General features: G+C 41.1%; 2 protein-coding genes across 3 annotated transcripts in view; both read right to left on the bottom strand.

Moving 5' to 3' along the window:
* The window catches only part of LOC125458242 (protocadherin-10-like), a 147,206-nt gene that overhangs the window by 49,837 nt on the left and 71,980 nt on the right, over nucleotides 1–25,389 (bottom strand). Inside the window, exon 1 of one of the 2 annotated variants that reach the window (XM_048543342.2) lies at nucleotides 304–2,992. The exons of the other annotated variant lie outside the window; for it this stretch is intronic. Coding sequence (XP_048399299.1) covers nucleotides 304–2,739 — 2,436 coding nt within the window. The 5' untranslated portion in view covers nucleotides 2,740–2,992. Of the gene's footprint in view, nucleotides 1–303; nucleotides 2,993–25,389 lie in introns of those variants that run through there. 2 annotated transcript variants of the gene reach the window in all.
* LOC125458243 (protocadherin-10-like) overlaps nucleotides 1–25,389 on the bottom strand; it is a 60,247-nt gene that overhangs the window by 23,572 nt on the left and 11,286 nt on the right. The window lies entirely within an intron of this gene.

Consider the following 25,389-nt stretch of genomic DNA (forward strand, 5'->3'; position numbering starts at 1 on the left):
GGAATTATACATTTTATTGCTAAAGATTCAAAACCACCAATTCTTCACGTTAGTCCCTTGTCAATGACTATGCTTTTAGGTGTTGTTATTACTATGTATGTGTCAAAATAATTTCATTTAATAACATTTTCCAAGTTTAATAGAGAATCACTCCAGTGATTATCATCATATCTAAGGAGGTGCTTGAAATTATACTTGACGTAGTTAGAGCTGTTTTTATTTACTTTTTGCCATTTGTATATTCTCACGTCTATTCTTTTCTTTCTTAAACGCCTAAGGTATATTTAGGAAAACAACTCTCACCTTGTAATCCGTGTCCTTGCTTCTAGAAATTAATTCCTTTTCATGTTCTGCAGCAACACAAGCCCCAGTCTTCACATCAATCATTGATGCAGCCGAATCATGTAACTTTAGGAACAGTAAATCATTCATGATGGGATCATAGCGAAATTGTTGTGGAAGATTCTCGTTGTCATAAGACTGGGTATACTTCGGTGATATCTGCAGGTTTACGCTTGCCCTTTGTATTCCATGGAGAGAGTTTCTCCGTGAGAAGCAGCAAAAAACTTTGATGACCTCATTTCTGCCTCTACACACCTTCATGCCGAGAAAGACAATAGCCAAGAGTAAGACAAATGAGGTTGTACCAAATAAAATCATCAGGTAAAATTTCAAATCGGATTTCCATGGCTCAGTGGTCCCCAAACCTCCTGTGTTTGATACAATTTCTATTGAATCGTCCCGTAGAGATACATTGATAGTTAGTGTCGATGAAAGGGATGGCTTTCCATTGTCCCTCACCAAAATTACGATTTTTGTCCGGAGTGAATCTTTGTGTGTAAAGTGGCGAATGGTCCATATTTCTCCTGTTTCCTGAGCCACTGTGAATAGACTTTTGTCACTGGAGAGATGAAGTTGGTAAGAAAGTTTGGCGTTCGCACCAGAATCGGCATCCGTAGCTGTAACCTTTGCCACTAAGTAACCCGGGTCAGCGGATCTCGGTATTGTTTCCTCGACAGCGGTTCCTTCCACTGGCAAAGGCGACGCAATCACAGGGGCATTGTCATTCTGGTCCATGACAATCACATTGACAGTAACATTACTGCTGAGTGGAGGAGACCCAGCATCCGTCACTTTCACGTGAACTTCAAAACGTGTTATTTTTTCAAAATCAAAAGATTGGCGAGCGAAGATAACACCATTGACAGCGTTTATGGAGATGAATGTGGACACAGGCCAATTGTCCATTAGGCTCTCCAAAATAGAATATGAAAGTTCGGCATTTTGATTGGAATCTGGATCAAAGGCTGATACGGAACCAATTGAAGCACCAATGGCATTGTTTTCTGTTATATGCATGGTGAACGAAGGCTGCGTAAACCGTGGCGCATTGTCGTTGACATCAGAAACTTGAACGTTTATTGCTTTGCTCGTCGACAGTGGAGGGGATCCAGCATCCTTACATATTATTGTAATATTGTACTCTGATACCATTTCTCGATCTACTAGACCCTGAGTGACTAATGTATAGTAATTATTTGCAGAGCTTATGAGTTTAAACGGGATATCTCTGCGAATTATGCAGGAAACCTCTGCTGTATTTTGAGAATCTCGGTCTGTAATTCGAAGAACAGCGACGGCAGTGTCCGGTGAAGCATTTTCTGGAATCGTGCTCGATGTGGTTGTCATGATTATCTCAGGGGGATTATCGTTGATATCAGTAACCGTTACCAAAACGTTGCAGTACACTGCGACTGAATATGGGCCCCTGTCTTTAGCTTGTACTGAAATATGGTAACGATCTGATTCTTCAAAGTCCACGATTCCAGTGAGCGTAATTTCGCCGGTGGCTTTATCTAAGGTAAAGGCCTCTCGGATGTTATCAGGAGTGTGATCACTGAAAGAATAGATTACGTCGCCGTTAAGGCCTTCATCTCTATCAACGGCAGTTACTTTCACAATCAAAGTACCTTTGGGTGTATTTTCTGCAATCGTAATGTGATAGATACTTTGTTCACACACGGGAGCGTTATCATTTACATCACTTACAGTAATTTTAATTTGTGCCGTTCCGAATTTCTTCGGATTCCCTCCATCAAACGCTGTTAACGTTAGTTCAAGATTCGGTTCTTGTTCTCGGTCTAAATTTCGCTGCAGTTCCAGTTCTGGGATGCCAGCTTGCCCGCCGTCTGCTTGTGATTTCAATGTGAAATGCTGGTTTGGGCTCAGTTGATAGGAGCGAACACTGTTGGTTCCTGTGTCCGGATCAACAGCACTCTGAAGTGGAAGGATCGTTCCAAGCGGCGTCAATTCAGATATTTCCAGGTTAACTTCCTTTCTCTGGAAAACTGGGGCATTATCGTTTACGTCGAGAATGTCCACTTCAATGCGATAAATTTTAAGTGGATTCTCGATTACCGCCTCCAACATTAAAACGCAACTGAGGCCTTGTTCACAAAGCTGCTCTCTGTCTATTTTTTCATTTATAAGCAATGCTCCAGTTTTTAAATTCACTGTTAAATATTGTCTTTTATTTTCAGATGCAACCCGAAACATGCGCTCGGACAATTGTCTAACATCCAAACCCAGGTCTTCAGCAATATCCCCAACAAAGGCACCAACCTCTAACTCTTCAGGAATTGAGTAGCGAATGTTTCCATGTCCAGAGTCGGAGAGGTATATGAGAATCAAGTAATGCACCAGCCACTGCGATTCGCGGTAATTTAGCAAAAATACCATTCTGGTTCAAATAATTTTCAATAATTGAATGATTCTCAAATTAATTTCAAGCTTCTTATTTTGGAGAGGAGAATATAATTGCTAGGTACCTTGGGTTTGCGAATTTCAGAAAAAGCTGCGTTTTTCTTCAAATGTCGGCAGTTTTTTTCAAAATGTTTCGGCCCGTTTAGACAAATGCCGCAGATTTGTATTCTCAGATATGAATCGAGCGCGTGGAGCGAAGAATGTTCCTCGTTTCTTCGATACTGCACAGTGTTTGGTGTAGGGGAAGTGCTGCTGGATCCTCAGCCACATTTACTCACCTCATTGGTTGACAGCGATATAAAAAGACTTCGTCAATATTAACAGCTCGTACTCTTAAAGCAATAGTGCCTCCACAGAGAACAATGAGAACCGTTTTGTGCATTTATTATTGTGCAACTTTAATTGGCATTTCTACAAATTCTTTTTTTTGCTTCAAGTTATGAGTTCGTTGACGTTTACTGTAATTGGTTCAATTCTTCCCATGTCCGAACACCACTGAATTGATCAATACGATTGATAATTACTTGGTCAAAAAAAATTTCCTCACATTGTTCTGCCGGATTGTACGCCTGACTATTTCTAAAAAAAACTATCTAGTTGTCCACTACGAAATGTCTATCCACAATTGTAATATTATTAGTGCAATTTATGTCTCAGCCCTTGGAATCCTGTTACTTTGTCAAATTATACTGAAGTCTTTCCACTCCATCATCAATATCATCAGCGAAAGAATGACAGTGACTGCTCATTTAGACTTGTTTTGTTTAAAAAAAACACACGAACAATTTTACAGGCTTTGGGCCATCATTGTCTAGTCATGCGGTGCATGATTATTGGAGTCTGAATTGTGAAATACTGTAGAATAATTTAATTGTAACTGAATATTCCATTTACAGAATTCTCACGGACGAAGTGAAGCTGTAATGGCAATGAAACAAAACCAGTCATCCTGCGCTCCGTTTCAATAAACAACTGCACCTCCCAGACGCGAACCATTTCAACTCCCCCTCCCATTCCTTTGACGACCTGTCCACCCTGGGCCTCCTGCAATGCCACAACGATGCCACCCGAAGGTTGCCGGAAAAGCAACTCATATTCCGCTTGGGAATGCTGCAGCCCAATGGTATCAATGTGCATTTCACAAGCTTCATAGCTATCAACACTGGACTGCCATGGCAAGTTTACTGCAATGTTAAGCAGCATATCATGTTACACACTGGCGCAGCTGTGAATGTCCTACGCGTTTTCGATTAGGTACAGTACCTTATGCTTATTCATTGGAGGCACAAATAGCTCGAGATGCTTTTGCATTTTAATGCAAAGTAAAATAACATATATAGTTTGAAATTTGTGGTCAAGCACGTTTTTGGACTGTCAGGAAATCAAGTGGGATTGAGCAAAATGTCAACTCCAATCCCAAGATCAACCATGATAGAACATAGAACATTACAGCACAGTACAGGCCCTTCGGCCCTCGATGTTGTGCCGACCTGTCATGTCGATCTCAAGCCCATCTAACCTACACTATTCCATGTACGTCCATATGCTTGTCCAATGACGACTTAAATGTACGTAAAGTTGACGAATCTACTACCGTTGCAGGCAAAGTGTTCCATTCCCTTACTACTCTCTGAGTAAAGAAACTACCTCTGGCATCTGTCCTATATCTTTCACTCCTCAATTTAAAGCTATGCCCCCTCGTGCTCGCCGTCACCATCCTAGGAAAAAGGCTCTCCCTATCCACCTTATCTAACCCTCTGATTATTGTATATGTTTCAATTAAGTCACCTCTCAACCTTCTTCTCTCTAATGAAAACAGCCTCAAGTCCCTCAGCCTTTCCTCGTAAGACCTGCCCTCCATACCAGGCAACATCCTAGTAAATCTTCTCTGCACCCTTTCCAAAGCTTCCACATCCTTCTTATAATGCGGTGACCAGAACTGTACACAATACTCCCAAGTGTGGCTGCACCAGAGTTTTGTACAGCTTCACCATAACCTCTTGGTTCCAGAACTCGATCCCTCTATTAATAAAAGCTAAAACACTGTACGCCTTCTTAATAGCCCTGTCAACCTGGGTGGCAACTTTCAAGGATCTGTGTACATGGACACCGAGATCTCTCTGCTCATCGACACTACTAAGAATCTTACTATTAGCCCTGTACTTTGCCTTCTGGTTACTCCTACCAAAGTGCATCACCTCACACTTGTCTGCATTAAACTGCATTTGCCACCTCTCAGCCCAGCTCTGCAGCTTATCTATGTGTCTCTGCAACCTACAGCATCCTTCGTCACTATCCACAACTCCACCGACCTTAGTGTCGTCTGCAAATTTACTAACCCATCCTTCTACGCCCCCGACCCTTGCGGTACACCACTAGTAACTGGTCTCCAGGAAAAACATTTCCCATCAATTACCACCCTCTGTCTTCTTTCAGCAAGCCAATTTCTGACCCAAACTGCTATATCTCCCACAATTCCATTCCTCCACATTTTGTACAATAGCCTATTGTGGGTACCTTATCGAACGCCTTGCTGAAATCCATATACACCACATCAACCGGCTTACTCTCATCTACCTGTTTGGCCACCTTCTAAAAGGACTCAATAAGGTTTGTGAGGCACGACCTTCCCTTCACAAAACCGTGCTGACTATCCCTAATCAATTTATTCTTTCCTAGATGATTATAAATCCTATCCCTTATAACCTTTTCCAACACTTTACCAACAACTGAGGTAAGGTTCACTGATTTATAATTACCAGGGTTGTCTCTACTCCCCTTCTTGAACAGGGGAACCACATTTGCTATCCTAAGTACTGAATTCTAAGTCGATAGTACTGAATTGGACAGCAGTTTTAATGGGCTGTACTGCCGAAATCTATTCATATATCTTGAATTCTTGTAAAATATTTTCTTTTCCTATTGGGATATTGACCAGTTACTTACATAAGATTTGGATTGTTGATGTACGCTTCTTAAGAATGTTGTGCATCTCGGACAAGCAGTTACACACATTAGCTCAATTCATATACAGACATTGCTAATTTTGTCTTCTGTCTTACTCATTTCCATTAGCTTGGAAGTTTACTTTAACCTTTTATTTGTTTTACAACTTCAGTTGTTGCCATAATCCCAAAGGAGCATACGGTTGTGCTGTCATTAGATAGAGAAATGGTCGAGTAAGTGTGTTTAAGCTGAGATTCACCCAGCCGCTCAAGTGAGATGGGAAGTTCAGAAGGTGGAACTTTCATGGTGTCCGTAGCTGGTGCAGAAATCGAAAGTGCACTGTTATCGTCAGTCTGTACCACAAACCAGCAGTTTAGTCAACTTTTTTGAAAATTCATTTTGTAGGATGTTGGCATCGCTGGCTGGCCAGCATTTCTTGCCTGTTCCTAGTTGCTCTAGAGAAGGTAGTGGTGAGCTGCCATCTTGAACTGCTGCATTCCTCCAGCTGTGGGTTGACCCACAATACTAATAGGGAGGGAATTCCAAAAGTTTGAACTAGCCACAGTGAAGGAACGTTGATGTATTTCCAAGTCAGGATGGTGAGCAACTTGGAAGGGAACTTGAGGTGATGGTGTTACCATATATCTGCTACCCTTGTCACTTGTCAGCCCAAGCCTGGATATTGTCCAGATCGTGTTGCACGTGAACATGAGGTGCTATAGTATCTGAGGAGTCACAAATGGTGCTGAACATTGTGCAATCATTGGCAAACATCCCCACCTCTGACCTTATGATGGAACACGTCGTCACTTTTATCAGAGCACAAGCTCTTTTCAGTATTCAGTATATTTATTTGAATGCCATCATGTTGGCTGAATGGAATAGGCTGAAGATAGGCATCAGTGATGATGAGGGCCTGAAGACGAGGCAAAGATACTCTGTACTTGTTGTTGGAGGCTGATGTAAGTACTTCAATATCTTTGCATTGAATAGTTAACAGTTTAATTATCCACACAATGCCCGAATGGGTGTGGCAGAACTGCTTAAATTAGATCTTATGAATTCATTGGGGGATATATTAGCTCTGCCTGCTGAAATATGTTTCTACTGCTTGTCATTTAAATTGTGCTCTGTAACAACTTCGCAGTTTTAAGGCAAGTCTGATGCTGCTACAGGCACGCCCTCTCATACTTCACCTGATGAAGGAACAGCGCCAAGAAAGTCTGTGATTTCAGATAAACCTGTTACACTATACCTGTTAAACTATAACCTGCCGTCGCGTGACTTTTGACTTTGTCCACCCCAGCCCAACACCGGCAGCTTGACAACATGGCTCCGGTACTTTTGAATCAGGTTTGATTTCAATGTTTGATGGTAATGACGAATGAAATAATCTAACATGTGGGAACACATTGGAGGTGAATTTAGTTCTAATTCTGCACGTGGCCGATAGAGCATCTTGGATCTTATAATTTTATTTGTTCGACCTGATTGAAATATCTCCCACTATTCATGGTATAGAGAATCCTTGATGTCAATTTTGGAAGTCAACTCCATCAGAGATTATGTAAACGTCAATCCTACTAAAACTGCTTTGTATCGATGCATCTGTTGTCGGTGGATTGGACAGGACGAATTCAAATAGGGATTTCCCTCTTGTTGGATGCCTCATCACGTGTTGCAGACCCAGTCTAACAGTGATGTTATATTGGACTCGATCAGATAGATCAATTACTGAAACATAATTGAAGCCCCTCAAACAAAACACATTCCACGCCCTTTCATCCGTCGTTTCTTTTTATAATTAGACATCAACAAAGAAAATCAATTATTTAGCAAACTGAGCTGGAGGTGGCACTAAGTTGCAATTTACAGGAGGTTTGCTTACTCATGTTTCTTCAAACGTTATGAGACTTTATAGAGCCTCAAGTCAATAATGAGGCCTCCCAATGACATTCCCTTTCGAATGTCTAACACTGTGCTGCCACTTTTCGTTATCTATCTTGCTGCTGTGTTGGCATATAATCAAAAATGTTATTTGCTCTTTGACATTGACTTTTACCATATCAGACTGTCAGGTTACCACTTTTGGCACAAGGCCACAAGAAATAACACATTCCTTTGGATGAGAAATAGGTATAAGTTCATCAATTTGCATTCTTGATGTGTTATGGAGAGGAAGTGTGGCGGGTAGCAACTGAATTACCAATAGAAGGTCATTTGGAATGAAGGAAATCTCAAGTGAAAATACAAAGCCACATTTATTGGCATGGGCTGCATAAGGATGTGGTTAACCTTTGCTGGACATGTAATATGTGTCAGATAATTAGAAAACCTCAGGCGACAATAAAACCAGTAAGCTTGACATCCATTTCCACATTTTAGGAACCTTTTACAAGTATCTTAATTAATTGAGTAGGACTCCTGCCTCAAACAAAAAGTGAGGAATAATATTTGTTAGCCATAGTGTGTGTGTCTATTGATTCCAGAGGCTATTCCATTATGCCATATCGTAGATAAAAGATTTGTAGAAGAGTTACGCAATTTCTTCTGTTAGCGTTGGAGATACAATCATCCAAGTGTCAAATTTTACACTAAAATTATTTAAGGAAATTATGGGTAGTTTAGGAATAAAACAATTCAATCCACTCGGATCTTCCAGAATTGCAGGGAATATTAGAACAGCGACTTCAAACTTTAAAGACCATACTGAAGGCTCACGGCCAAAATATTCCAGAGAATAGGGATTAAGGAATTCCATTTTTTTTTGCACACATGCATGTAACAGATGATTCTACCAAATTCATTTTTTTTTGGTTTCGGCATGAGGTGAGTGGACCACTCAAATTAATTCAGAAGAAATTCTTGATTCAGTCAGAATTCAGAGACCACCACTGGAAGTCAGTGGTGAGTGGAGTTCCACAGGGCTCTGTCCTTGGGCCTCTACTGTTTGTAATTTTTATTAATGACTTGGACGAGGGGATTGAAGGATGGGTCAGCAAGTTTGCAGACGACACAAAGGTCGGAGGTGTCGTTGACAGTGTAGAGGGCTGTTGTAGGCTGCAGCGGGACATTGACAGGATGCAGAGATGGGCTGAGAGGTGGCAGATGGAGTTCAACCTGGATAAATGCGAGGTGATGCATTTTGGAAGGTCGAATTTGAAAGCTGAGTACAGGATTAAGGATAGGATTCTTGGCAGCGTGGAGGAACAGAGGGATCTTGGTGTGCAGATTCATAGATCCCTTAAAATGGCCACCCAAGTGGACAGGGTTGTTAAGAAAGCATATGGTGTTTTGGCTTTCATTAACAGGGGGATTGAGTTTAAGAGTCGTGAGATCATGTTGCAGCTCTATAAAACTTTGGTTAGACCGCACTTGGAATACTGCGTCCAGTTCTGGGCGCCCTACTATAGGAAAGACGTGGATGCTTCGGAGAGGGTTCAGAGGAGGTTTACCAGGATGCTGCCTGGACTGGAGGGCTTATCTTATGAAGAGAGGTTGACTGAGCTCGGTCTCTTTTCATTGGAGAAAATGAGGAGGAGAGGGGACCTAATTGAGGTATACAAGATAATGAGAGGCATAGATAGAGTTGATAGCCAGAGACTATTTCCCAGGGCAGAAATGGCTAGCACGAGGGGTCATAGTTTTAAGCTGGTTGGTGGAAAGTATCGAGGGGATGTCAGAGGCAGGTTCTTTACGCAGAGAGTTGTGAGAGCATGGAATGCGTTGCCAGCGGCAGTTGTGGGAGCAAGGTCATTGGGGTCATTTAAGAGACTGCTGGACATGTATATGGTCACAGAAATTTGAGGGTGCATACATGAGGATCAATGGTCGGCACAACATTGTGGGCTGAAGGGCCTGTTCTGTGCTGTACTGTTCTATGTTCTATGTCATATGTTCTATTTGGATTATGTGTCGACTTTTACGGAAACATAAAATAGAGCCGGTGAGTTCGCTAGACAACACATAACAGTAGCACAGCATGAGATGAATTGGGAATCAGGCAAAAAACATAAGTTTGCAATTTTGTTAGTGAAGATGAAATGTTAATATTACTTACACTGGTTGATGGACCCATATAAACAAGATTTAGTAGGCCTTATCAAATCAAAAGGAAATTGAATGTTGTGAATTATTTGATTAGAATGTCAGATAGAAAGAATTCTCAGTGTCATGTTTAATTGTGTTCAAAATGAATTTTCATAGAGAAGGAAAACAAAGGATAATGTGTTACTGATTCCAATCAAGTGAAGAACCAGGTTCAGGTGGTCTTGAATTGCAATTCCTTAAATTAAATTGGAAAATGGGGATGTTCTCAAAAAGTTGGGACAAATTATTGAGTTACCTTCCATAGGAAAATGGCAGTGACCTGAAAGAGTCATTACGATCACACGGGGAGATATGTGTGAATAAGCTGGGAAGTACACATGATGTTGATATAGACATGTCACTTTAAAGTATTGGCAAAGATCTGTAGCTTGGATTGTGGATGAGGTTGTCGACTTGCTCGCTGAGCTGCCTTGTATTTGTTCAGACGTTTCATCACCATGCTAGGTGATATATTTTCAGTAGAGCCTCCGATGAAGATCCACTTGGAATTTAAACTGCCCGGTCCATTATGTTGAGTATTGTCTTTTCCGGTTTTGATCTCAATGGGTTTATATATGGGGTCCCATTCTATATGTTCGTTGATTGAAGTATGGCTGACGAAGCATTCCTCTAGGAATTCCCTTGCGTGTCTTTGTTTGGTTTGGGCTACCATGGTTACTTTGTCCCAGTTAAACTGATGATGGCCGACATTGTCGGAACGTTTAGGCGTTAAGGAGAGTTAATCGGGCCGTTTTGCTGCCAGGTGATGTTCGTGTATTCTGATGGCTAATTTCCTTCCTGTCTGTTCGATGTAATGTTTGTGGCAGTCATTGCATGGTAATTTGTAAACAACATTAGTTCTGCTTGTTGTGAGAGTGGGGTCTTTAATCCTTTTATTTGTTTGTCATAAAGTGGCTGTGGGTTTGTGGGCCACCATGATTCCTCATGCTCTCTGGAGTCTTGTTGTCTGTTATGGTATGTTCCTGATGCAGGGAAGTGTGATCAATGTGTTAGGTCGTACTGTGTGGTCCTGTTGTTGCCTGTTATGTAGGCATCTGTGGGTGAATTTGTGGGGACAACCGTTTAAAGCGTGGAGATTGTATAATTGATCTTCCTTTTTACGGCATAATTCCGGAATGTTGCAGTGTGTCCTGGCCCATTTAAAAAGTGTCCTGTTGCGGCTTTGTTTGTGGACTTTGGGATGGTTGCTGTGGAATTTGAGAAGTTGATCTGTATGGGTTGCTTTTCTGTATACCGAGGCTTGGAACACCCCGTTTGTCAGTCGTTCTACCTTAACATCCAGAAACGGAAGTTGATTGTTTGCTTCTTCTTTCCTTGTGAACTTAATCGCTGTGAATACGCTATGGATGGGGCGGTTGGTCTCTTCTAACATGTTGTGTTTAATAATGACAAATATGTCGTCTATGTACCGGATTCACAATTTAGTTTGAATGTGGGTGAGGGTGATATGTACCAGTCTTTGCGTGACTGCTTCTGTGATGAGTGCTGAGACAGGTGAACCCATTGGTGTATCGTCGATCTGTTTGTATATTTGACCATTAAACACAAAGTGTGTGGTGAAGTAGAGATCTAGGAATTTACGTATGTTGAACTTGCTGGTGGAGTTGCTAATCTGCGTTGCTGTTTCCTCTACTAATGTGGCCATTGGTTCTTTGGCTGAATAGTTGGATGTAACTGGTGTAAATAAAGCTGTGACAACAAAGGATACCAAAATCTCATTGCCACTGATTTTTAAGTTCTTGAGGATATCAAGTTAATGCAACAATTAAGCAACTTCCTTGGAGACTTAACCCTCTAAAATTGGCACAGGTTGAAAAAGAGATTGGACCCATGCTCCAAGACAACATAATCAAAGTGAGTTGCAGCGACTGGAGCTCACCTACAGTAAGGGTTCCAAAAGCAATCGGTACCCAACGATTGTTTGTGGACTGTCACAAAGTCAACGCAGTTTCAAAATCTGATTCAAATCTCATTCCACGTTTGCAAGAAAGTGGGACAAACACCTTATATTTTTAAGTTGAACTTACTCAGAGGATACTGGCAGGTATCATTATCCAGAGGACTGAAGACAATTTCAGTTCTCATGGTAGCGAATGGACTGTACCAATTTAAAGTCATGCCACTTTGTATGCAAAACGGGTGAGTCACATTTCAAAGATTAGCTAATAAAGTCATTTCTGGATTACCCAATTGTGTGCTGTACAGCGATTTACCTTTGTTTGTAATCACGGATGTAAGGAACATTTGCAGCTTCTCTGAAAACTGTTCGATTGACTTTGGCAAACAACTTGGTGGTCAACCTGGCTAAGAATGAGTTCGCAAAAGCCCAACTCACGTTCCTAAGCCACGTAATTGGATATGGACGTATGGCCACACAGAACGTGAAAACAACGGTTCGTGGGAATTTCTCATGCCATCGATGGAAATGGCAGTACTACGATTCCTGGGATTGAATGTTTCTCTTCGAAAGTTCACGCTGAATTTTAACAGTGTGGTTGCTCCACTGGCCGAGCTATTGAAGAAGTGCAGAAAGTTTCAGTAGTTGGAGGGCTGTCAGAAGGGTTTTGACAGCTGGAAGGCTGTTAATCACTGCTCCAGTGTTAGCTGAACCGAATTATGCAATGCCTTTTTAGGTGGTTGTCCATGTGAATGATATGAGTGATGCCATACTTTTACAAGAAGATAATGAGAAGATAGAAAGACGTATTGGTTATTTTTTCCAGAAAATTGAATGATCAGCGACGGGAATATTCCATTATTGAGAAGGAACCTTGAACTTGTTTTTCGGTGTTGATTTCAACATTTATGTTGCCAATAACGTGTCTGAAGCTGACCATAATCCATAAAGTTTTGGGGGAAATTTAAGGATAAGAATTCCAGACTGATTAGAAGAAGCTTATTATTGCAGCCATTCAGTTTGAAAATTATTTGCATCGCACGATGACAGAATTGCAGATGTGTTGTGGTGACTTTGATGAAAAGAAATGGAGCCATTCAGTGGCAGGGACAAATGGGTTGAAACGAACAAATGAACAAATGAGAAAAAGTACAGCACAGGAACAGGCCCTTTAGCCTTCCAGGCCTGTGCCGACCATCATGCCCTAATTAATCTGAAAACAAACCTGTCATGTTTCAATCCCTATCCTTCTATTCCTTCCATTCTCATGTACCCATCCAGCTGCCTCTTTAATGTCTTCAATGTGCCCGCTCTCAGCACCTCTTCTCGCAGTGCATTCCAGGCTGCCACTATTTTCTGCATGAATACCTACTTTCGCACAGCTCCTTTAAACTTCCCCCCTCTGACCTTGAACCTGTGCCCCCTTGTCATTGAAACTTCCACCCTGGGAAAAAGCCCCCACTATCCACCCTACCTATTCCTCACATTAAATTGTAGAGCTCTATCAGGTATGCTCTTAGCCGCCGTCTTTACAGTGAAGATAATCCTAGCCGTTTTTAACCTTTCCGCATAATCAATCCCCTGGAGACCAAACGACATCTTGTTGAAATAAATTGTAATAGTTAATGTTTGCATGCTTTGAGTCAATATAACACGTATGTACTGTTGTGTATGAATAGCTTGAGATGATCATTGAGTATTGATTGTTCATTTTTTTTTAAAAAGGGGATGGGGTGAGTGGGGTTTGATGATGCCACGGTTTTAAGAGTTGTATTTGGTTTCTTTAAGAGAGAGATTGTCCGAGAGGATCCCATCTGAAGAAGGATCATTGGACCAGAAGCATGAACTCTGGTTTCTCTCCACAGCTGTTTTTGTGCTCGACCCACGTAATAGTTTGGTTTGGAAGTAGTCAGTAATATCCACAATTATGAAGCTTTTCTCTGTAATTCTGTCATGAAACTATCATCTAAAGTCACAAAACAAATCTCATTCACAAAAGCTATCTTGAAAGGAAACCTGTCATATTCAGCCAACCTGGCCTTCCTGTGACTCTAGACTTGGAGCAACATGGTGGATTCGTACTTGCCCTCTGAAATGGTCCTGTACATCATTTAGTTCAAAGGAGATTAGGGGTTGGCAGCAAATACTGACGATACTGCCGAGACACGTGTCCCATTTATGAATAAATGTCTGCATTGAGATTGTTGATATTCTAGGGCACAGCAGTATAAAAATGCAGGAGGTGTTGGTTTCTTGAAAAGCATTATGGTAGACAAATCCTCATGCCCTCAGAGATAATGGAAACTGCAGATGCTGGAGAATACAAGATAACAAAGTGTGAAGCTAGATGACCACTGCATCCCAAAACCAGTCCAGCTCGACCCCTAACCTGTTCTTCCTCTCACCTAGCCCCTCCTCCCACCTCAAGCTGCACCTCCATTTCCCACCTACTAACCTCATCCTGCCTCCTTGACCTGCCCATCCTTCCTGGGCTGACCTATCCCCTCCCCACCTTCCCACCTATCCTCTCCTCTCCACCTATCTTCTCCTCTATCCATCTTCGATCCGCTTCCCCCTCTCTCCCTATTTATTCCAGTTCCCTCTCCACATCCCCCTCTCTGATGAAGTGTCTAGGCCCGAAACGTCAGCTTTTGTGCTCCTGAGATGCTGCGTGGCCTGCTGCGTTCATCCAGATTCTAACTTTGTTATCTTAAATCCCCATGTCCTGTTGTGATCTATCTCAGAGATCTGAAGGAAACTGGTCAGTCAATTACTGGGGCTTGTATGAAAAGTTTGGGTTCTCTTTCTGTCACAGGAGAAGCCCCACAGTATTGGATAATAACCATCATTGTTCCTTTATTTAAGAAGGATAACAAGGATAATCCAGGAAATTACAGGGTTGGACCCTCATGTCGTGGTATGGAAATTATTGTAGAGTTTTGGGGATAGGTTTTAATCACTTTTGGAAAGTAAATATGGACTTATTAGTGATAGGCATCAAAGTTTTGTGCAGAGAGAGGTGTATCTCACAAACTTTAATGAGTTTTTTGAACATTTGGCAATGATAATAGATGAGACCAAGGTGGTAGATTTTATCTGCATGAACTTGAGCATGGCCTTTGACAAATCTCTCATGATAGGATGATACAAAAACTTGATTGAAATCAGAGAATTCATCCCAGACGAGAACCTGGCAGCACGGTGGCTCAGTGGTTAGCACTACTGCCTCACAGCACCATGAATTCAGGTTCTATTTCACCTCGGGTGACTGTCTGTGTGGAGTATGCACACCCCCCTGTGTTTGCAAGTGTTTTCTGCCTGTGCTTGGGTTTCCTCCCATAATCGAAACTTGTGCAGGCTCGGTGGATTGGCCATGCTAAATTGGCCCATAGTCTTCAGTGTAGATTACGTGGGTTATTGGGGAATGGCTCTGGGTGGAATACTTTGCATGTCGGTGTGGGCTTGTTTGGCCGAAGGGTCTGTTTCCATACTGTCGGGATTCTTTGACAAAAGAAAGTCACATGGTATCTGCTGTGAGCTGGTAAGATAGGTACAAAACTGGCTTAGTTACAGAAAGCAAAAAAAGTTGTCGATCTGTGACCAGTGGGTGTTCCACAAGTATCAGGCACTCCTGTTTATTTTAATAACTATAAAAGATGTAAAGGAGTATATAGGTGGATCAGTACATTTGCGGATGACACAAAGATTGGGGCAGCTCTGGATAGTGAGAAGGATTACAAGAGGATAGAGCAGGATAAACGTAGGCTTGAGACTTGGCCAGAGAAATTAAATGATGTATTTGGGAGAAATAATGCCAGAAAAGTATACAATAAAGGTCAGCGCCCTCAGTATTAGTAACAAGCAGAGGGATCTAGTGGTACTGATCATAATACCACTGCTCATAACAATAATACATTTGAGAATACTACTAGCATTGTAGATAAGCACGAGAGCTAGGAAATTAAGATGCATTGTATTTAGATTTGGAAATGTTTTACATAGAGCCTAACACAAGAAGCTAATAATCAAAACTGAATCCTACGAAATTGTTGTAATATATTTGCATTGCTATGGCATTGGACATAATGTATTATTCAAAATGCTTGAATGAGGATTATGCTTGAATAACAGCAAAACATATAGAGTGGTATAAAATGCGATATATAAAACACACCTCTCCGAAAGAAGGGCAATATGGTCAGAAGTTCAACTTCATAAATGTCAAGTATGACATGTATGCAAACTGTTTCAGCCTCAGCCAGCTGATAGGCAATGAAGCCAAAATCATTGTTTAGTATAAATTATCAATGCAAAACTGAAGTATTAGAACTTGTGGGGTTATGTGGGACATTTTCATATATCCATATTGGCACTATGTGAAAATGGTAAAAGATATTTGCATAAGTGTAAATCTGAAAAAATGTATTTGGACTTGGATTTTTCAAATTGCCAGTAGCATTATTTAACAAATTTGAAAAAAAACATAAAGCACAACTCATCTCATGCATGCAAATACAGCTGGTATTAATTACTAGACTTTATGAGAAATGGGTAAACGTGTAATGAGTTGATAATTGCACCCTTAGAAAGTAGTGGGAAAAGTAGGTTCAGTTACATGTGGATTTATTACAGATAAATCAAGTTAAACAAACCTGTTGCATTTTCAATCTGCATGAACTCATTATATTTACTTTCACCCTCCCACTCTTCACTCCAAATTTCATCATATCCTAATCTCTGCAGCCTGTGTACTGTATCACACCAGCAACATGTCACAGAGTCAGAGTTATTCAGCATGGAATCAGAACCTTAGGTCCAACTTATCAATGCCACACAGACATCACAATCTGAACTCGTTCCATTTACCAGCGTTTGGCCCACATTCCTCTAAACACTTCATTTTCATACAGTCATCCTGATGCCTTTTACGTGTTATAATTGTACCTGCCTCCGCCACTCTTTCTGAAAGCTGGTTCCATCCATGCATCACCCTCAGCGTGCAAAAGCTGCCCCTCAGATACATTCCCTCTCACCATAAACCTACACCCTCTAGCTTGGGAGTCATCCACCCTAACAACACCACTCATGATTTTATAAACCTCTGTAAGTGTCCCCCAGTCTACAATATCTCAGGGTAAAAGCTTGAGCCTATTCAACCTGTCCCTGTAAGTCAACACTGCAAGTCCCAGCAACGACCTTGAAAACTTTTTTTCAGCGCCTTCTGGAGTTTAACAACATCTTCTCTAGTGAAGCGCAACCTGAATTCTATGCAGTATTCTAAATGTAACTACACCAATGTCCTGTGCATCCGCAATATGATACCCCAACTCCTATACTTATTTTTTTGAACAATGAAGGCAAACCTGCCAAACGTCTTCTTCATCACCCTATCTACCTGCAGCTCCACTTTCAAGGGCTCATGCACCTGCACCCCAAAGTGTCTTTGTTTGGCAGCACTCCCTAGAGCCTTACCATATCGTTCATCAATGATTGGTCCAAATAAATAAAAGGTCTAAAAATTGATTAGTCTTCTGGCCCCAATGGGCTACATCCTAGCGTTCTGAGGGAGGTGGCTGAGGGAATAATGGAGGCTTTGGTTGTGATCTTTCAAAAGTCACTGCAGTCTGGGAAAGCCCCAGATGAATGGAAAATTGCTGTTGTAGCCTCCTTGCTTAAGAAAGGATCAAGACAAAAGATAGAATATTATAGGCCAACTAGCCTAATCTCGGTTGTTGGTAAAACTCTATAATTCATTGTTTTGGATGAGATTTCTAAATTCTTGGAAGTACAGGATCGGATTAGAACATGTCAGCATGGATTTAGTAAGGAGAGGTCGTGCCTGACAAACCTGCTAGAGTTCTTTGAAGAGGTAACAAGTAGGTTAGACCAGGGAAAGTCAGTGGATGTTACATATCTAGACTTCCAAAAGGCCTTTGATAAGGTGCCTCATGGGAGGCTGCTGAGTAAGGTGAGGGCCCATGGTGTTTGAGGTGAGTTACTGGCATGTATTGAGGATTGGCTGTCTGACAGAAGGCAGAGAGTTGGGATAAAAGGCTCTTTTTTTGGAATGGCAACCGGTGACGAGTGGTGTCCCGCAGGGTACAGTGTTGGGGCCGCAGCTGTTCACCTTATATATTAATGATCTGGATGAAGGGACTGGGGACAATCTGGTGAAGTTTGCTGATGATACAAAGATAGGTGGACGGACAGGTAGGTAGTACTGAGGAGGTGGGAAAGCTGCAGAAAGATTTAGACAGTTTAGGAGTGCGGTCCAGGAAATGGCTGATGAAATTCAATGTGAGCAAGTGTGAGGTCTTGCACTTTGGCAAAAAGAATACAGGCATGGACTATTTTCTGAACGGTGAAAAAATTCAGAAAGCAGAAGTACAAAGGGATCTGGGAGTGTTGGTCCAGGATTCTCTAAAGGTTAACTTGCCAGGCAGAGTCTGTGATTAAGAAAGCGAATGTAATGTTGTCATTTATCTCAAGAGGGTTGGAATATAAAAGCGGTATGTGCTTCTGAGGCTTTATAAAGATGTAGTTACGCCCCATTTAGAATATTGTGTCCACTTTTGGGCCCCACACCTCAGAAAGGACATACTGGCGCTGGAGGGTGTCCAGCGGAGATTCACACGGATGATCCCTGGAATGCTAGGTTTAACATACAATGAATGGCTGAGGATCCTGGGATTGTACTCATTAAAGTTTATAAGGTTGAGGGGAGATCTAATAGAAACATACAAGATAATGTATGGTTTAGAAAGGGTGGACGCTGGGAAGTTGTTTCCATTATGTGGTGAGACTCGGACGTGGGCACAGACTTAGAATTAGAGGGGGTAAATATAAAACGGAAATGAGGAGACATTTCTTCAGCCAGAGAGTGGTGTGTCTGTGGAATTCATTGCCATGGAACACAGTGGAGGCCGGGACGTTAAATATCTTCAAGGCGGAGATTGATAAATTTTTGATCTCACAAGGAATTAAGCGCTATGGGGAGAGCGCAGGGAAGTGGAGTTGAAATGCCCAGCAGCCATGATTTAAATGGTCGAGTGGACTCGATGGGCCGAATGGCCTTACTTCCACTCCTATGTCTTATGGTCTTATGGTCTTAAGGACTGTACACAATCACAAATTTTTGTAGTTAACGATCAGGGTCTTCTGATCCTTCCTCAGAACCGGGCCCGAATCATGAACTCTTTATTTTTCTTCACAGATGCTGTCAGACCTGCTGAGCTTTTCCATCATGGATAACAAAGTGTGGACCTGGATAAACACAGCAGGCCAAGCAGCATCTTAGCAGCACAAAAGCTGGCATTTAGGGCCTCGATCCTTCATCAGAAAAGGGGGATGGGGAGAGGATTCTGAAATAAATAGGGAGCGAGGGGGAGGCAGACCGAAGATGACAATGAGAGAGTTGCAGTGGCAGAGAGATCCCCTGAGGTTGGTCTGGAGGGAGGAAGGTAACTTCTTCGGGTTCGGCATCCTGGAAGAAGCTTCGCAGTGAGGGCAAAGTTGTGATCAGAGATAATGGGAACTGCAGATGCTGGAGAATCCAAGATAACAAAGTGTGAAGCTGGATGAACACAACAGGCCAAGCAGCATCTTAGGAGCACAAAAGCTGACGTTTCGGGCCCAGACCCTTCATCAGAAAAGCGGGATGGGGAGAGGATTCCGAAATAAATAGGGAGAGAGGGGGATGTGGACCGAAGATGTCGACAAGAGGAATCAATATTTGTTTTTGTCCCTGATTTACAGCATCATCAGTTATTTCAGTTCTTAGTTACAATTTTTTGTTGCTTGTGTTATGGAAGGATGATAAGATTGATTATGGCATTCCCCTTTCTTCTTTATTTCTTAATTGTTAAACTTCAAAATAACAAAATTTCAACAAACGTCCTAATGGTTGATGGAAGTTTCCTTAATATGATACCAGTGTGTTCCAAAATTGCAAGGTGGATTATGTGTATTTTAGATTTGAACGATTCCTAGTAATGTTTTCCCCTGCTAATGATGACTGTGAAACATATTTGAGATCAATGACGCCTTCAGGAAACTATTTGACCATATATATTTGTTTTCAGATTACACTTCCCCCCGCAAAGGTTTTCAATCCTAAAATTGAATGTGATACAAATAATTTGCTAACGTAATCCAGTTTGCAAAACAAGAATTACAGTTATTCTTGAACATGAATTTCCTAATTTGATCTTTTTTTGCTTCCCCACATTCCATGATGCAGCATTTCGTTTCAAAGATGAGTAGAATTAGTATGTGGTAGCAAAATAGTTTTGTCATTTGGCTATAACCCAATGGTCCATTTTACTGCTATGGTAACATGAGCTCAGAACTCATCACAGCAGCCCACATATTTCAAAACCGACCAAATTAATTAATTTTCTATTTAATCTTATTTCACAAATGGTGGTCATAAAGATTTCATAAATTCTGTTGTGACATGGAGACTGACAGTCAAATCAAATCAGACTCCCTATCGCTATTTTCACAATACAGAGAAATTAAGCATGCACTGAACCCCAAAATCGACTCAAATGGTTCCTAACCAGACCTCTTAAATGACCAATGCCAGACTTTGCTTATAACTGATACCAGACACCAGATTTAAAGCATGAACAAGATATTTAAAAGTTTATTAATAACACAGAAACTTCAGCAGATCTAAGTTAACAACGATGAAATCTGAATTAAATCTGTAATTTAAACCCAAACTCTCTTTTTAAAAAGAAATTATGCTAGGCCTCTCCTCCCACCCCTTCCACTCAGACCAAGACAGACAAACAGACACAGTTAAGGGATAAAACCCAAAACAAACATGTAACTGAGCATTTCACTTAGCAGACTCCATGATATGTAATATCATGGGCACATGGGATTGTAAATTGCTTGATTTCTAAAGACGCCAATATGTGTTTTAGATCTCTAGAACCCGCAGTTCCCTTATTTTGTTGCCATCATGGAATATGCATAACCATCTCTATGGCCGAATTAATGAGAAACGAATGAGTTCATGTTTAATCCAGTAATGTGCAAAAGTAAGTAAATTGGTATCAAGGATATTGGCACAGAGGACGTCTAGATACATAACTGCTGGTAGTAGTTTAAAAAATTTAGGAAGTGGATTCTAAATGCGGGGTTAGACATTCATTGGATCATGGATGGTAAATTGAGACCCGTTGATTGCTAATGCTGCACAGTGTGGATCTATGTGGTATAAGTGTTTTGGATGACCATGTATGCAACAAATGTTACCAGCTACTTGAGTGCGAGTTTAGGGTTTCTGACCTTGACATACAATTAGAATCAATGCCTACAACAGGGAGGATTATAGTTGTATTGCTGTTACTTTCCATGCAATGCCAAAGGTAATGAGTTTTAGGATACTATACGGCCTTAGGAAGTTGATTGCAAAGACAAGAACGCCAAAGAGTGGAAATGAATTGGTTTAAAAATGCCTAACAAGGACAGAAAAATATTGATATTAACAGTTATCATAAGTTCCACATATGCTACCTTCATGATATTAAGATAAAAGACAACTGAAAGAGGATGCAGAAAACTTTCTTTCCTATTTCAAGAAATGTGGGAATCATTGGTGAGGACAGCAATCTTTGTCCATTCCTAAGTGCCATTATACTGTGTGACATAGTGGGCCATGACAGAGAAAGTTAACAGTTAACCTTTTTTTGTGGGTTTAGCGTCACATCTAATTCTGATCTGGCAAGGATATGAGCTGGAAGTTGTGCACACATCTGCGCCAACAATAAAATTGTCGAGCCAAATGGCCAGATTTTCTACAATCATCGAAAAACCTAAACTATAAGAATTTGAAGGTCGTGATTGCTCCCTTTTTCTCATTGCCATATCCTAGAAAACTTGGTCTCAGATCGATATTTATGATTGAGAAATTGTGTGGGCGTGGCAGGTGGCGCCAATATCTAGGGAACGTGCAACCAGTTTTAGAAAAGGTGCTACTATTTCAAAAACTGCCACTGGCATACAATGCTAAGGTAAATTCCCATTCTATGAAATGAGAGCGAAGCAGTTCAAGGAAATTGGCGGGGGATGGCGGGGTCTGAGGGTGTGGATGGTGTGCGGGTGAAACCAACATGTAAAAATCGAAAAAGCAATCAATAAAAACTTGATATAAAGTGATAATTTTTAATATTATTTGAAACAGAACTATCATTATGTTATGCAACAGATGTACAAGTAATTATTAAGAACCAATGTGACACACACTAATGTCAACGCAGAACCTATATGAAGAAAGTTGTTAGATATAAATTCCAATATTCAATCTTAATGAGTGAAGTAGTGGCAATAAAGATAACGTATGTTAAAAATAATGATGGACAGATCGTTAGCTTTCGGAATTGCAAAGTCTTTTAGAAACTTTGGAAAATGAAACAAAAAAGTCAGTGATATCTCCTTTGTGATTAGATTACTTCGTGGCTTTGCAAGGAAGGATTCCTTTTAGCAGGCAAACTCAAAATGAATTGTGTTGGAGTTCGTGAAGTGAATTCTGAAATGGTGAAAGCAAAACCGGAATGATGAGCCTGCTACCGGTATTATATATGCCTCCAAATATGGACAGACAGAAAGAGTAACAAATCAACCGGGAAAATAAAATCGTAGGTTACGAAAGTACTGGGTGTAGAGATGGCTGAAGGCTTTGCTGTAATCTTACATTTTTTACTAAATACGGTGAGGTATGCAGAAAGTTGAATAATGGCAATGAGCCAAAGTGCATCTGTCATTCTTTGTTCAGCATCAGCGAAGGGTAACGTTATACAGACCACAGTGATGAAAAAGTGAAATTATTATTATTTGGAGAAGCAGGCGCATTGTGATTCTCATCCAGCACGGTAACATTAATCTGCGTGATGCCAAATTTCTGTGGAATTCTTCCACTGAAAACCGTCAGCATCAATCGATTGTTGTTCTCGGTCTACGGGCCGTTCAAGCAGTAGTTCGGGAATGCCAGTTTGAACGTTCTGTTGCCGTGAGCTCAATGGAAAATGGTCATTTGGGCTCGGCTGGTAGCAACGGATGCCGTTGCTTTCAGTGTTCGGGTCAAACGCTCTCTGGAGTGGGAAGTTGTTCCAGCCGGTAACAATTCCCCGACTTTTATTTGAACGTCCTTTGTTTGGAATGAGGGTGTGTTGCCATTGATATCGAGAATTTCAAACTCAACCTGATATAGCTTTGGCGAACTTTCCTATTACAACCCTTAACCTCATCAGGCATTTGCGACTTTGTTCACACGATTCCTCTCTATTCGTTACTTCACACACACATTCCGGTTTTAAAATTCACGTCGACATACTGTTTTCCTTTTGCGGACATTATTCGAAACTTGGGCAACGATAGTTCTCCTGTGTCTAACTCCAGGTCCATCGCAATATCACTAACAAAGGCACCAATCTCTCCTTCGTCAGGAATTGAGTAGCGATTGATGCCCGACGCAGGGTACGTCAAGATGATAAACATGAAATAGACAAGGCGCCAGTGTGTGTCTCGACTTTTTAGCAACGAGGACAGCTAGTCAAAATACGGCTGGATTCTCCACAAAATTTAACCTCCACTAGATGCGTAACTTAGAACCCTATCTTGGACGAAGAGCCCCAACTATTTGTTTTGATTGCTGACAATTCTTTCACTGCACAATTATTGTCGCAGGCGGGCAGCAGAGAATGGTGAGTGTTGTACGTTCTTTCGGTGCTGCACACTCTACGGTGTAGCGGGAGGTGGTGCTATATCTCGAACAACTTTGTCTTCTCATTGGTAAACAGAGACTCAAAGAGACTCGACCAATCATGACATAATATACTCTTAAGGCAACACAGCCTCCACTGAACGCGACAAAGTAATTGAGTCTTCTCGTTTAACGTTGTAAGCTTTTAATTGAAGAAATGCATTTGTTCATTTTTTAAAAATAGTCAATTACCCATGGAGCTGTAGCGTAATTAAGATTAACGTAGCTGAGCTGTATTCGTTACGTAGCTGATATGCTCACTGAACTAAAATAGCCATGTATACTTCAAGTCTTTGGTTTTCATCAATAGAAATCACACTACTGAACCAGAAAAACTGAAGCGAAAGTAACAGCGGATGCTGGAGATTTGAAATTAAAAACAGAAATTGCTGGAGAAATTCAGCAGTTTTGTCACTAGCTTTGGACAGCGAAACAGATTTAATGTTTTGAGTGCAATATGACTGTACTTCAGAAATCAAATTGAAAGAGCTTTGATTGATTTTTATCAAGCTGCGTTTGCAATAAATCCGTATTACATTTTTTTAAAAAAATTTTCTTTTCCCGAAGAAGCACCTCATTCACGTACTTTATGGGCTTCAGATCGGTATGAAAGGTCGACACAACATCGAGGTCCGAAGGGCCTGTACTGTGCTGTAATGTTCTATGTTCTAGTGCAGCTGGGGATGGTCAGTAAAGCGACCTAATTGAAGTAAAAAATTGCACAACACAAAATCATATGAAGAGAAAAATAAGCACAGTGAAGCCAGCAGATTGTACTTTCGTGTCTGCATTCTTACTGTGTCTGCGATTGAGAGCATGGTGCGCCGCTGACTTTCCTCAAATGTTTTTAATCGGTTGTTATTGTTCCTTCCGATAATTCGTACCATCATTTCTCTTGGTTTCACAAGCTATTAAACAAATGCTGATGGATGCATTTAAACACAGAATATAGAATATACAATACAGCTCAGTACAGGCCCTTCGGCTCACGATGTTTTGCCGACCTACCATTCTACTCAAATCAATCTACCCTGCATACCTTGCATTTTAATATCCTCTGTGTGCCTATCCAAGAGTTTCTCAACAGTCTCTAAATTATCTGACTCCACTACCACTGCTGGCAGCTCATTCCACACGCCCACCACTCTCTGTATAAGGAACCTACCTCTAACATCTTCCCTATACCTTCCTCCAATCACCTTAAAATTATGCCCAATAGTAACTCTCATTTCCGCCCTGACGACCCACTCTATCTATGCCGCTCATCATCTTGTACACTTCTGTCAGTCATCTCGCATCCTTCTTTGCTCCAATAAAAAAAAAGCCCTAGCTCCTTCAAACATTCTCCATAAGACCTACCCTCCAGTCCAGGCAACATCCTGGTAAATCTCCTCTGCACCCTCTCTAAAGCTTCCACGTCCTTCCTACACTAAGGTGACTAGAACTGAACACAATATTCTAAGCGTGATCTAACCAGAGCTATACAGAGCAACAGCATAAAAATGTGCTTCTCAGAACTGTCACTGTTCCACTAAAGTAACATCAATAAAGGCCATATCTCGCTCTCCAAGATTCCCTCCTGATTTCCTTCCAATGACGTTCAACTGACTTTGCCTGTCGATATTGGGATGTATTTGACGGATTAATGATTAGCCACCACACCAGCCTTTTACCTGTGCACTGAAATTTATGAACAAACTTCTGTCACTCAGTCCATTTCGTAGGTGATAACACTGCTATACCAGTTTTGAATGCAAGGTGTTTCATACATCACATAGTGATCATCACAGTGATAATTTCTGTCTGACTAACATGCTACTTTTTTTTCTTTATGATTTACCTAAACCAGCGGCATGGTGTTACTTCCTTAAACGTAAGTTCATATTTTACTTTTTACATA

This window comes from Stegostoma tigrinum, chromosome 13, assembly GCF_030684315.1.
Source record: "Stegostoma tigrinum isolate sSteTig4 chromosome 13, sSteTig4.hap1, whole genome shotgun sequence".
NCBI classification, from domain to species: Eukaryota; Metazoa; Chordata; class Chondrichthyes; order Orectolobiformes; family Stegostomatidae; genus Stegostoma; species Stegostoma tigrinum.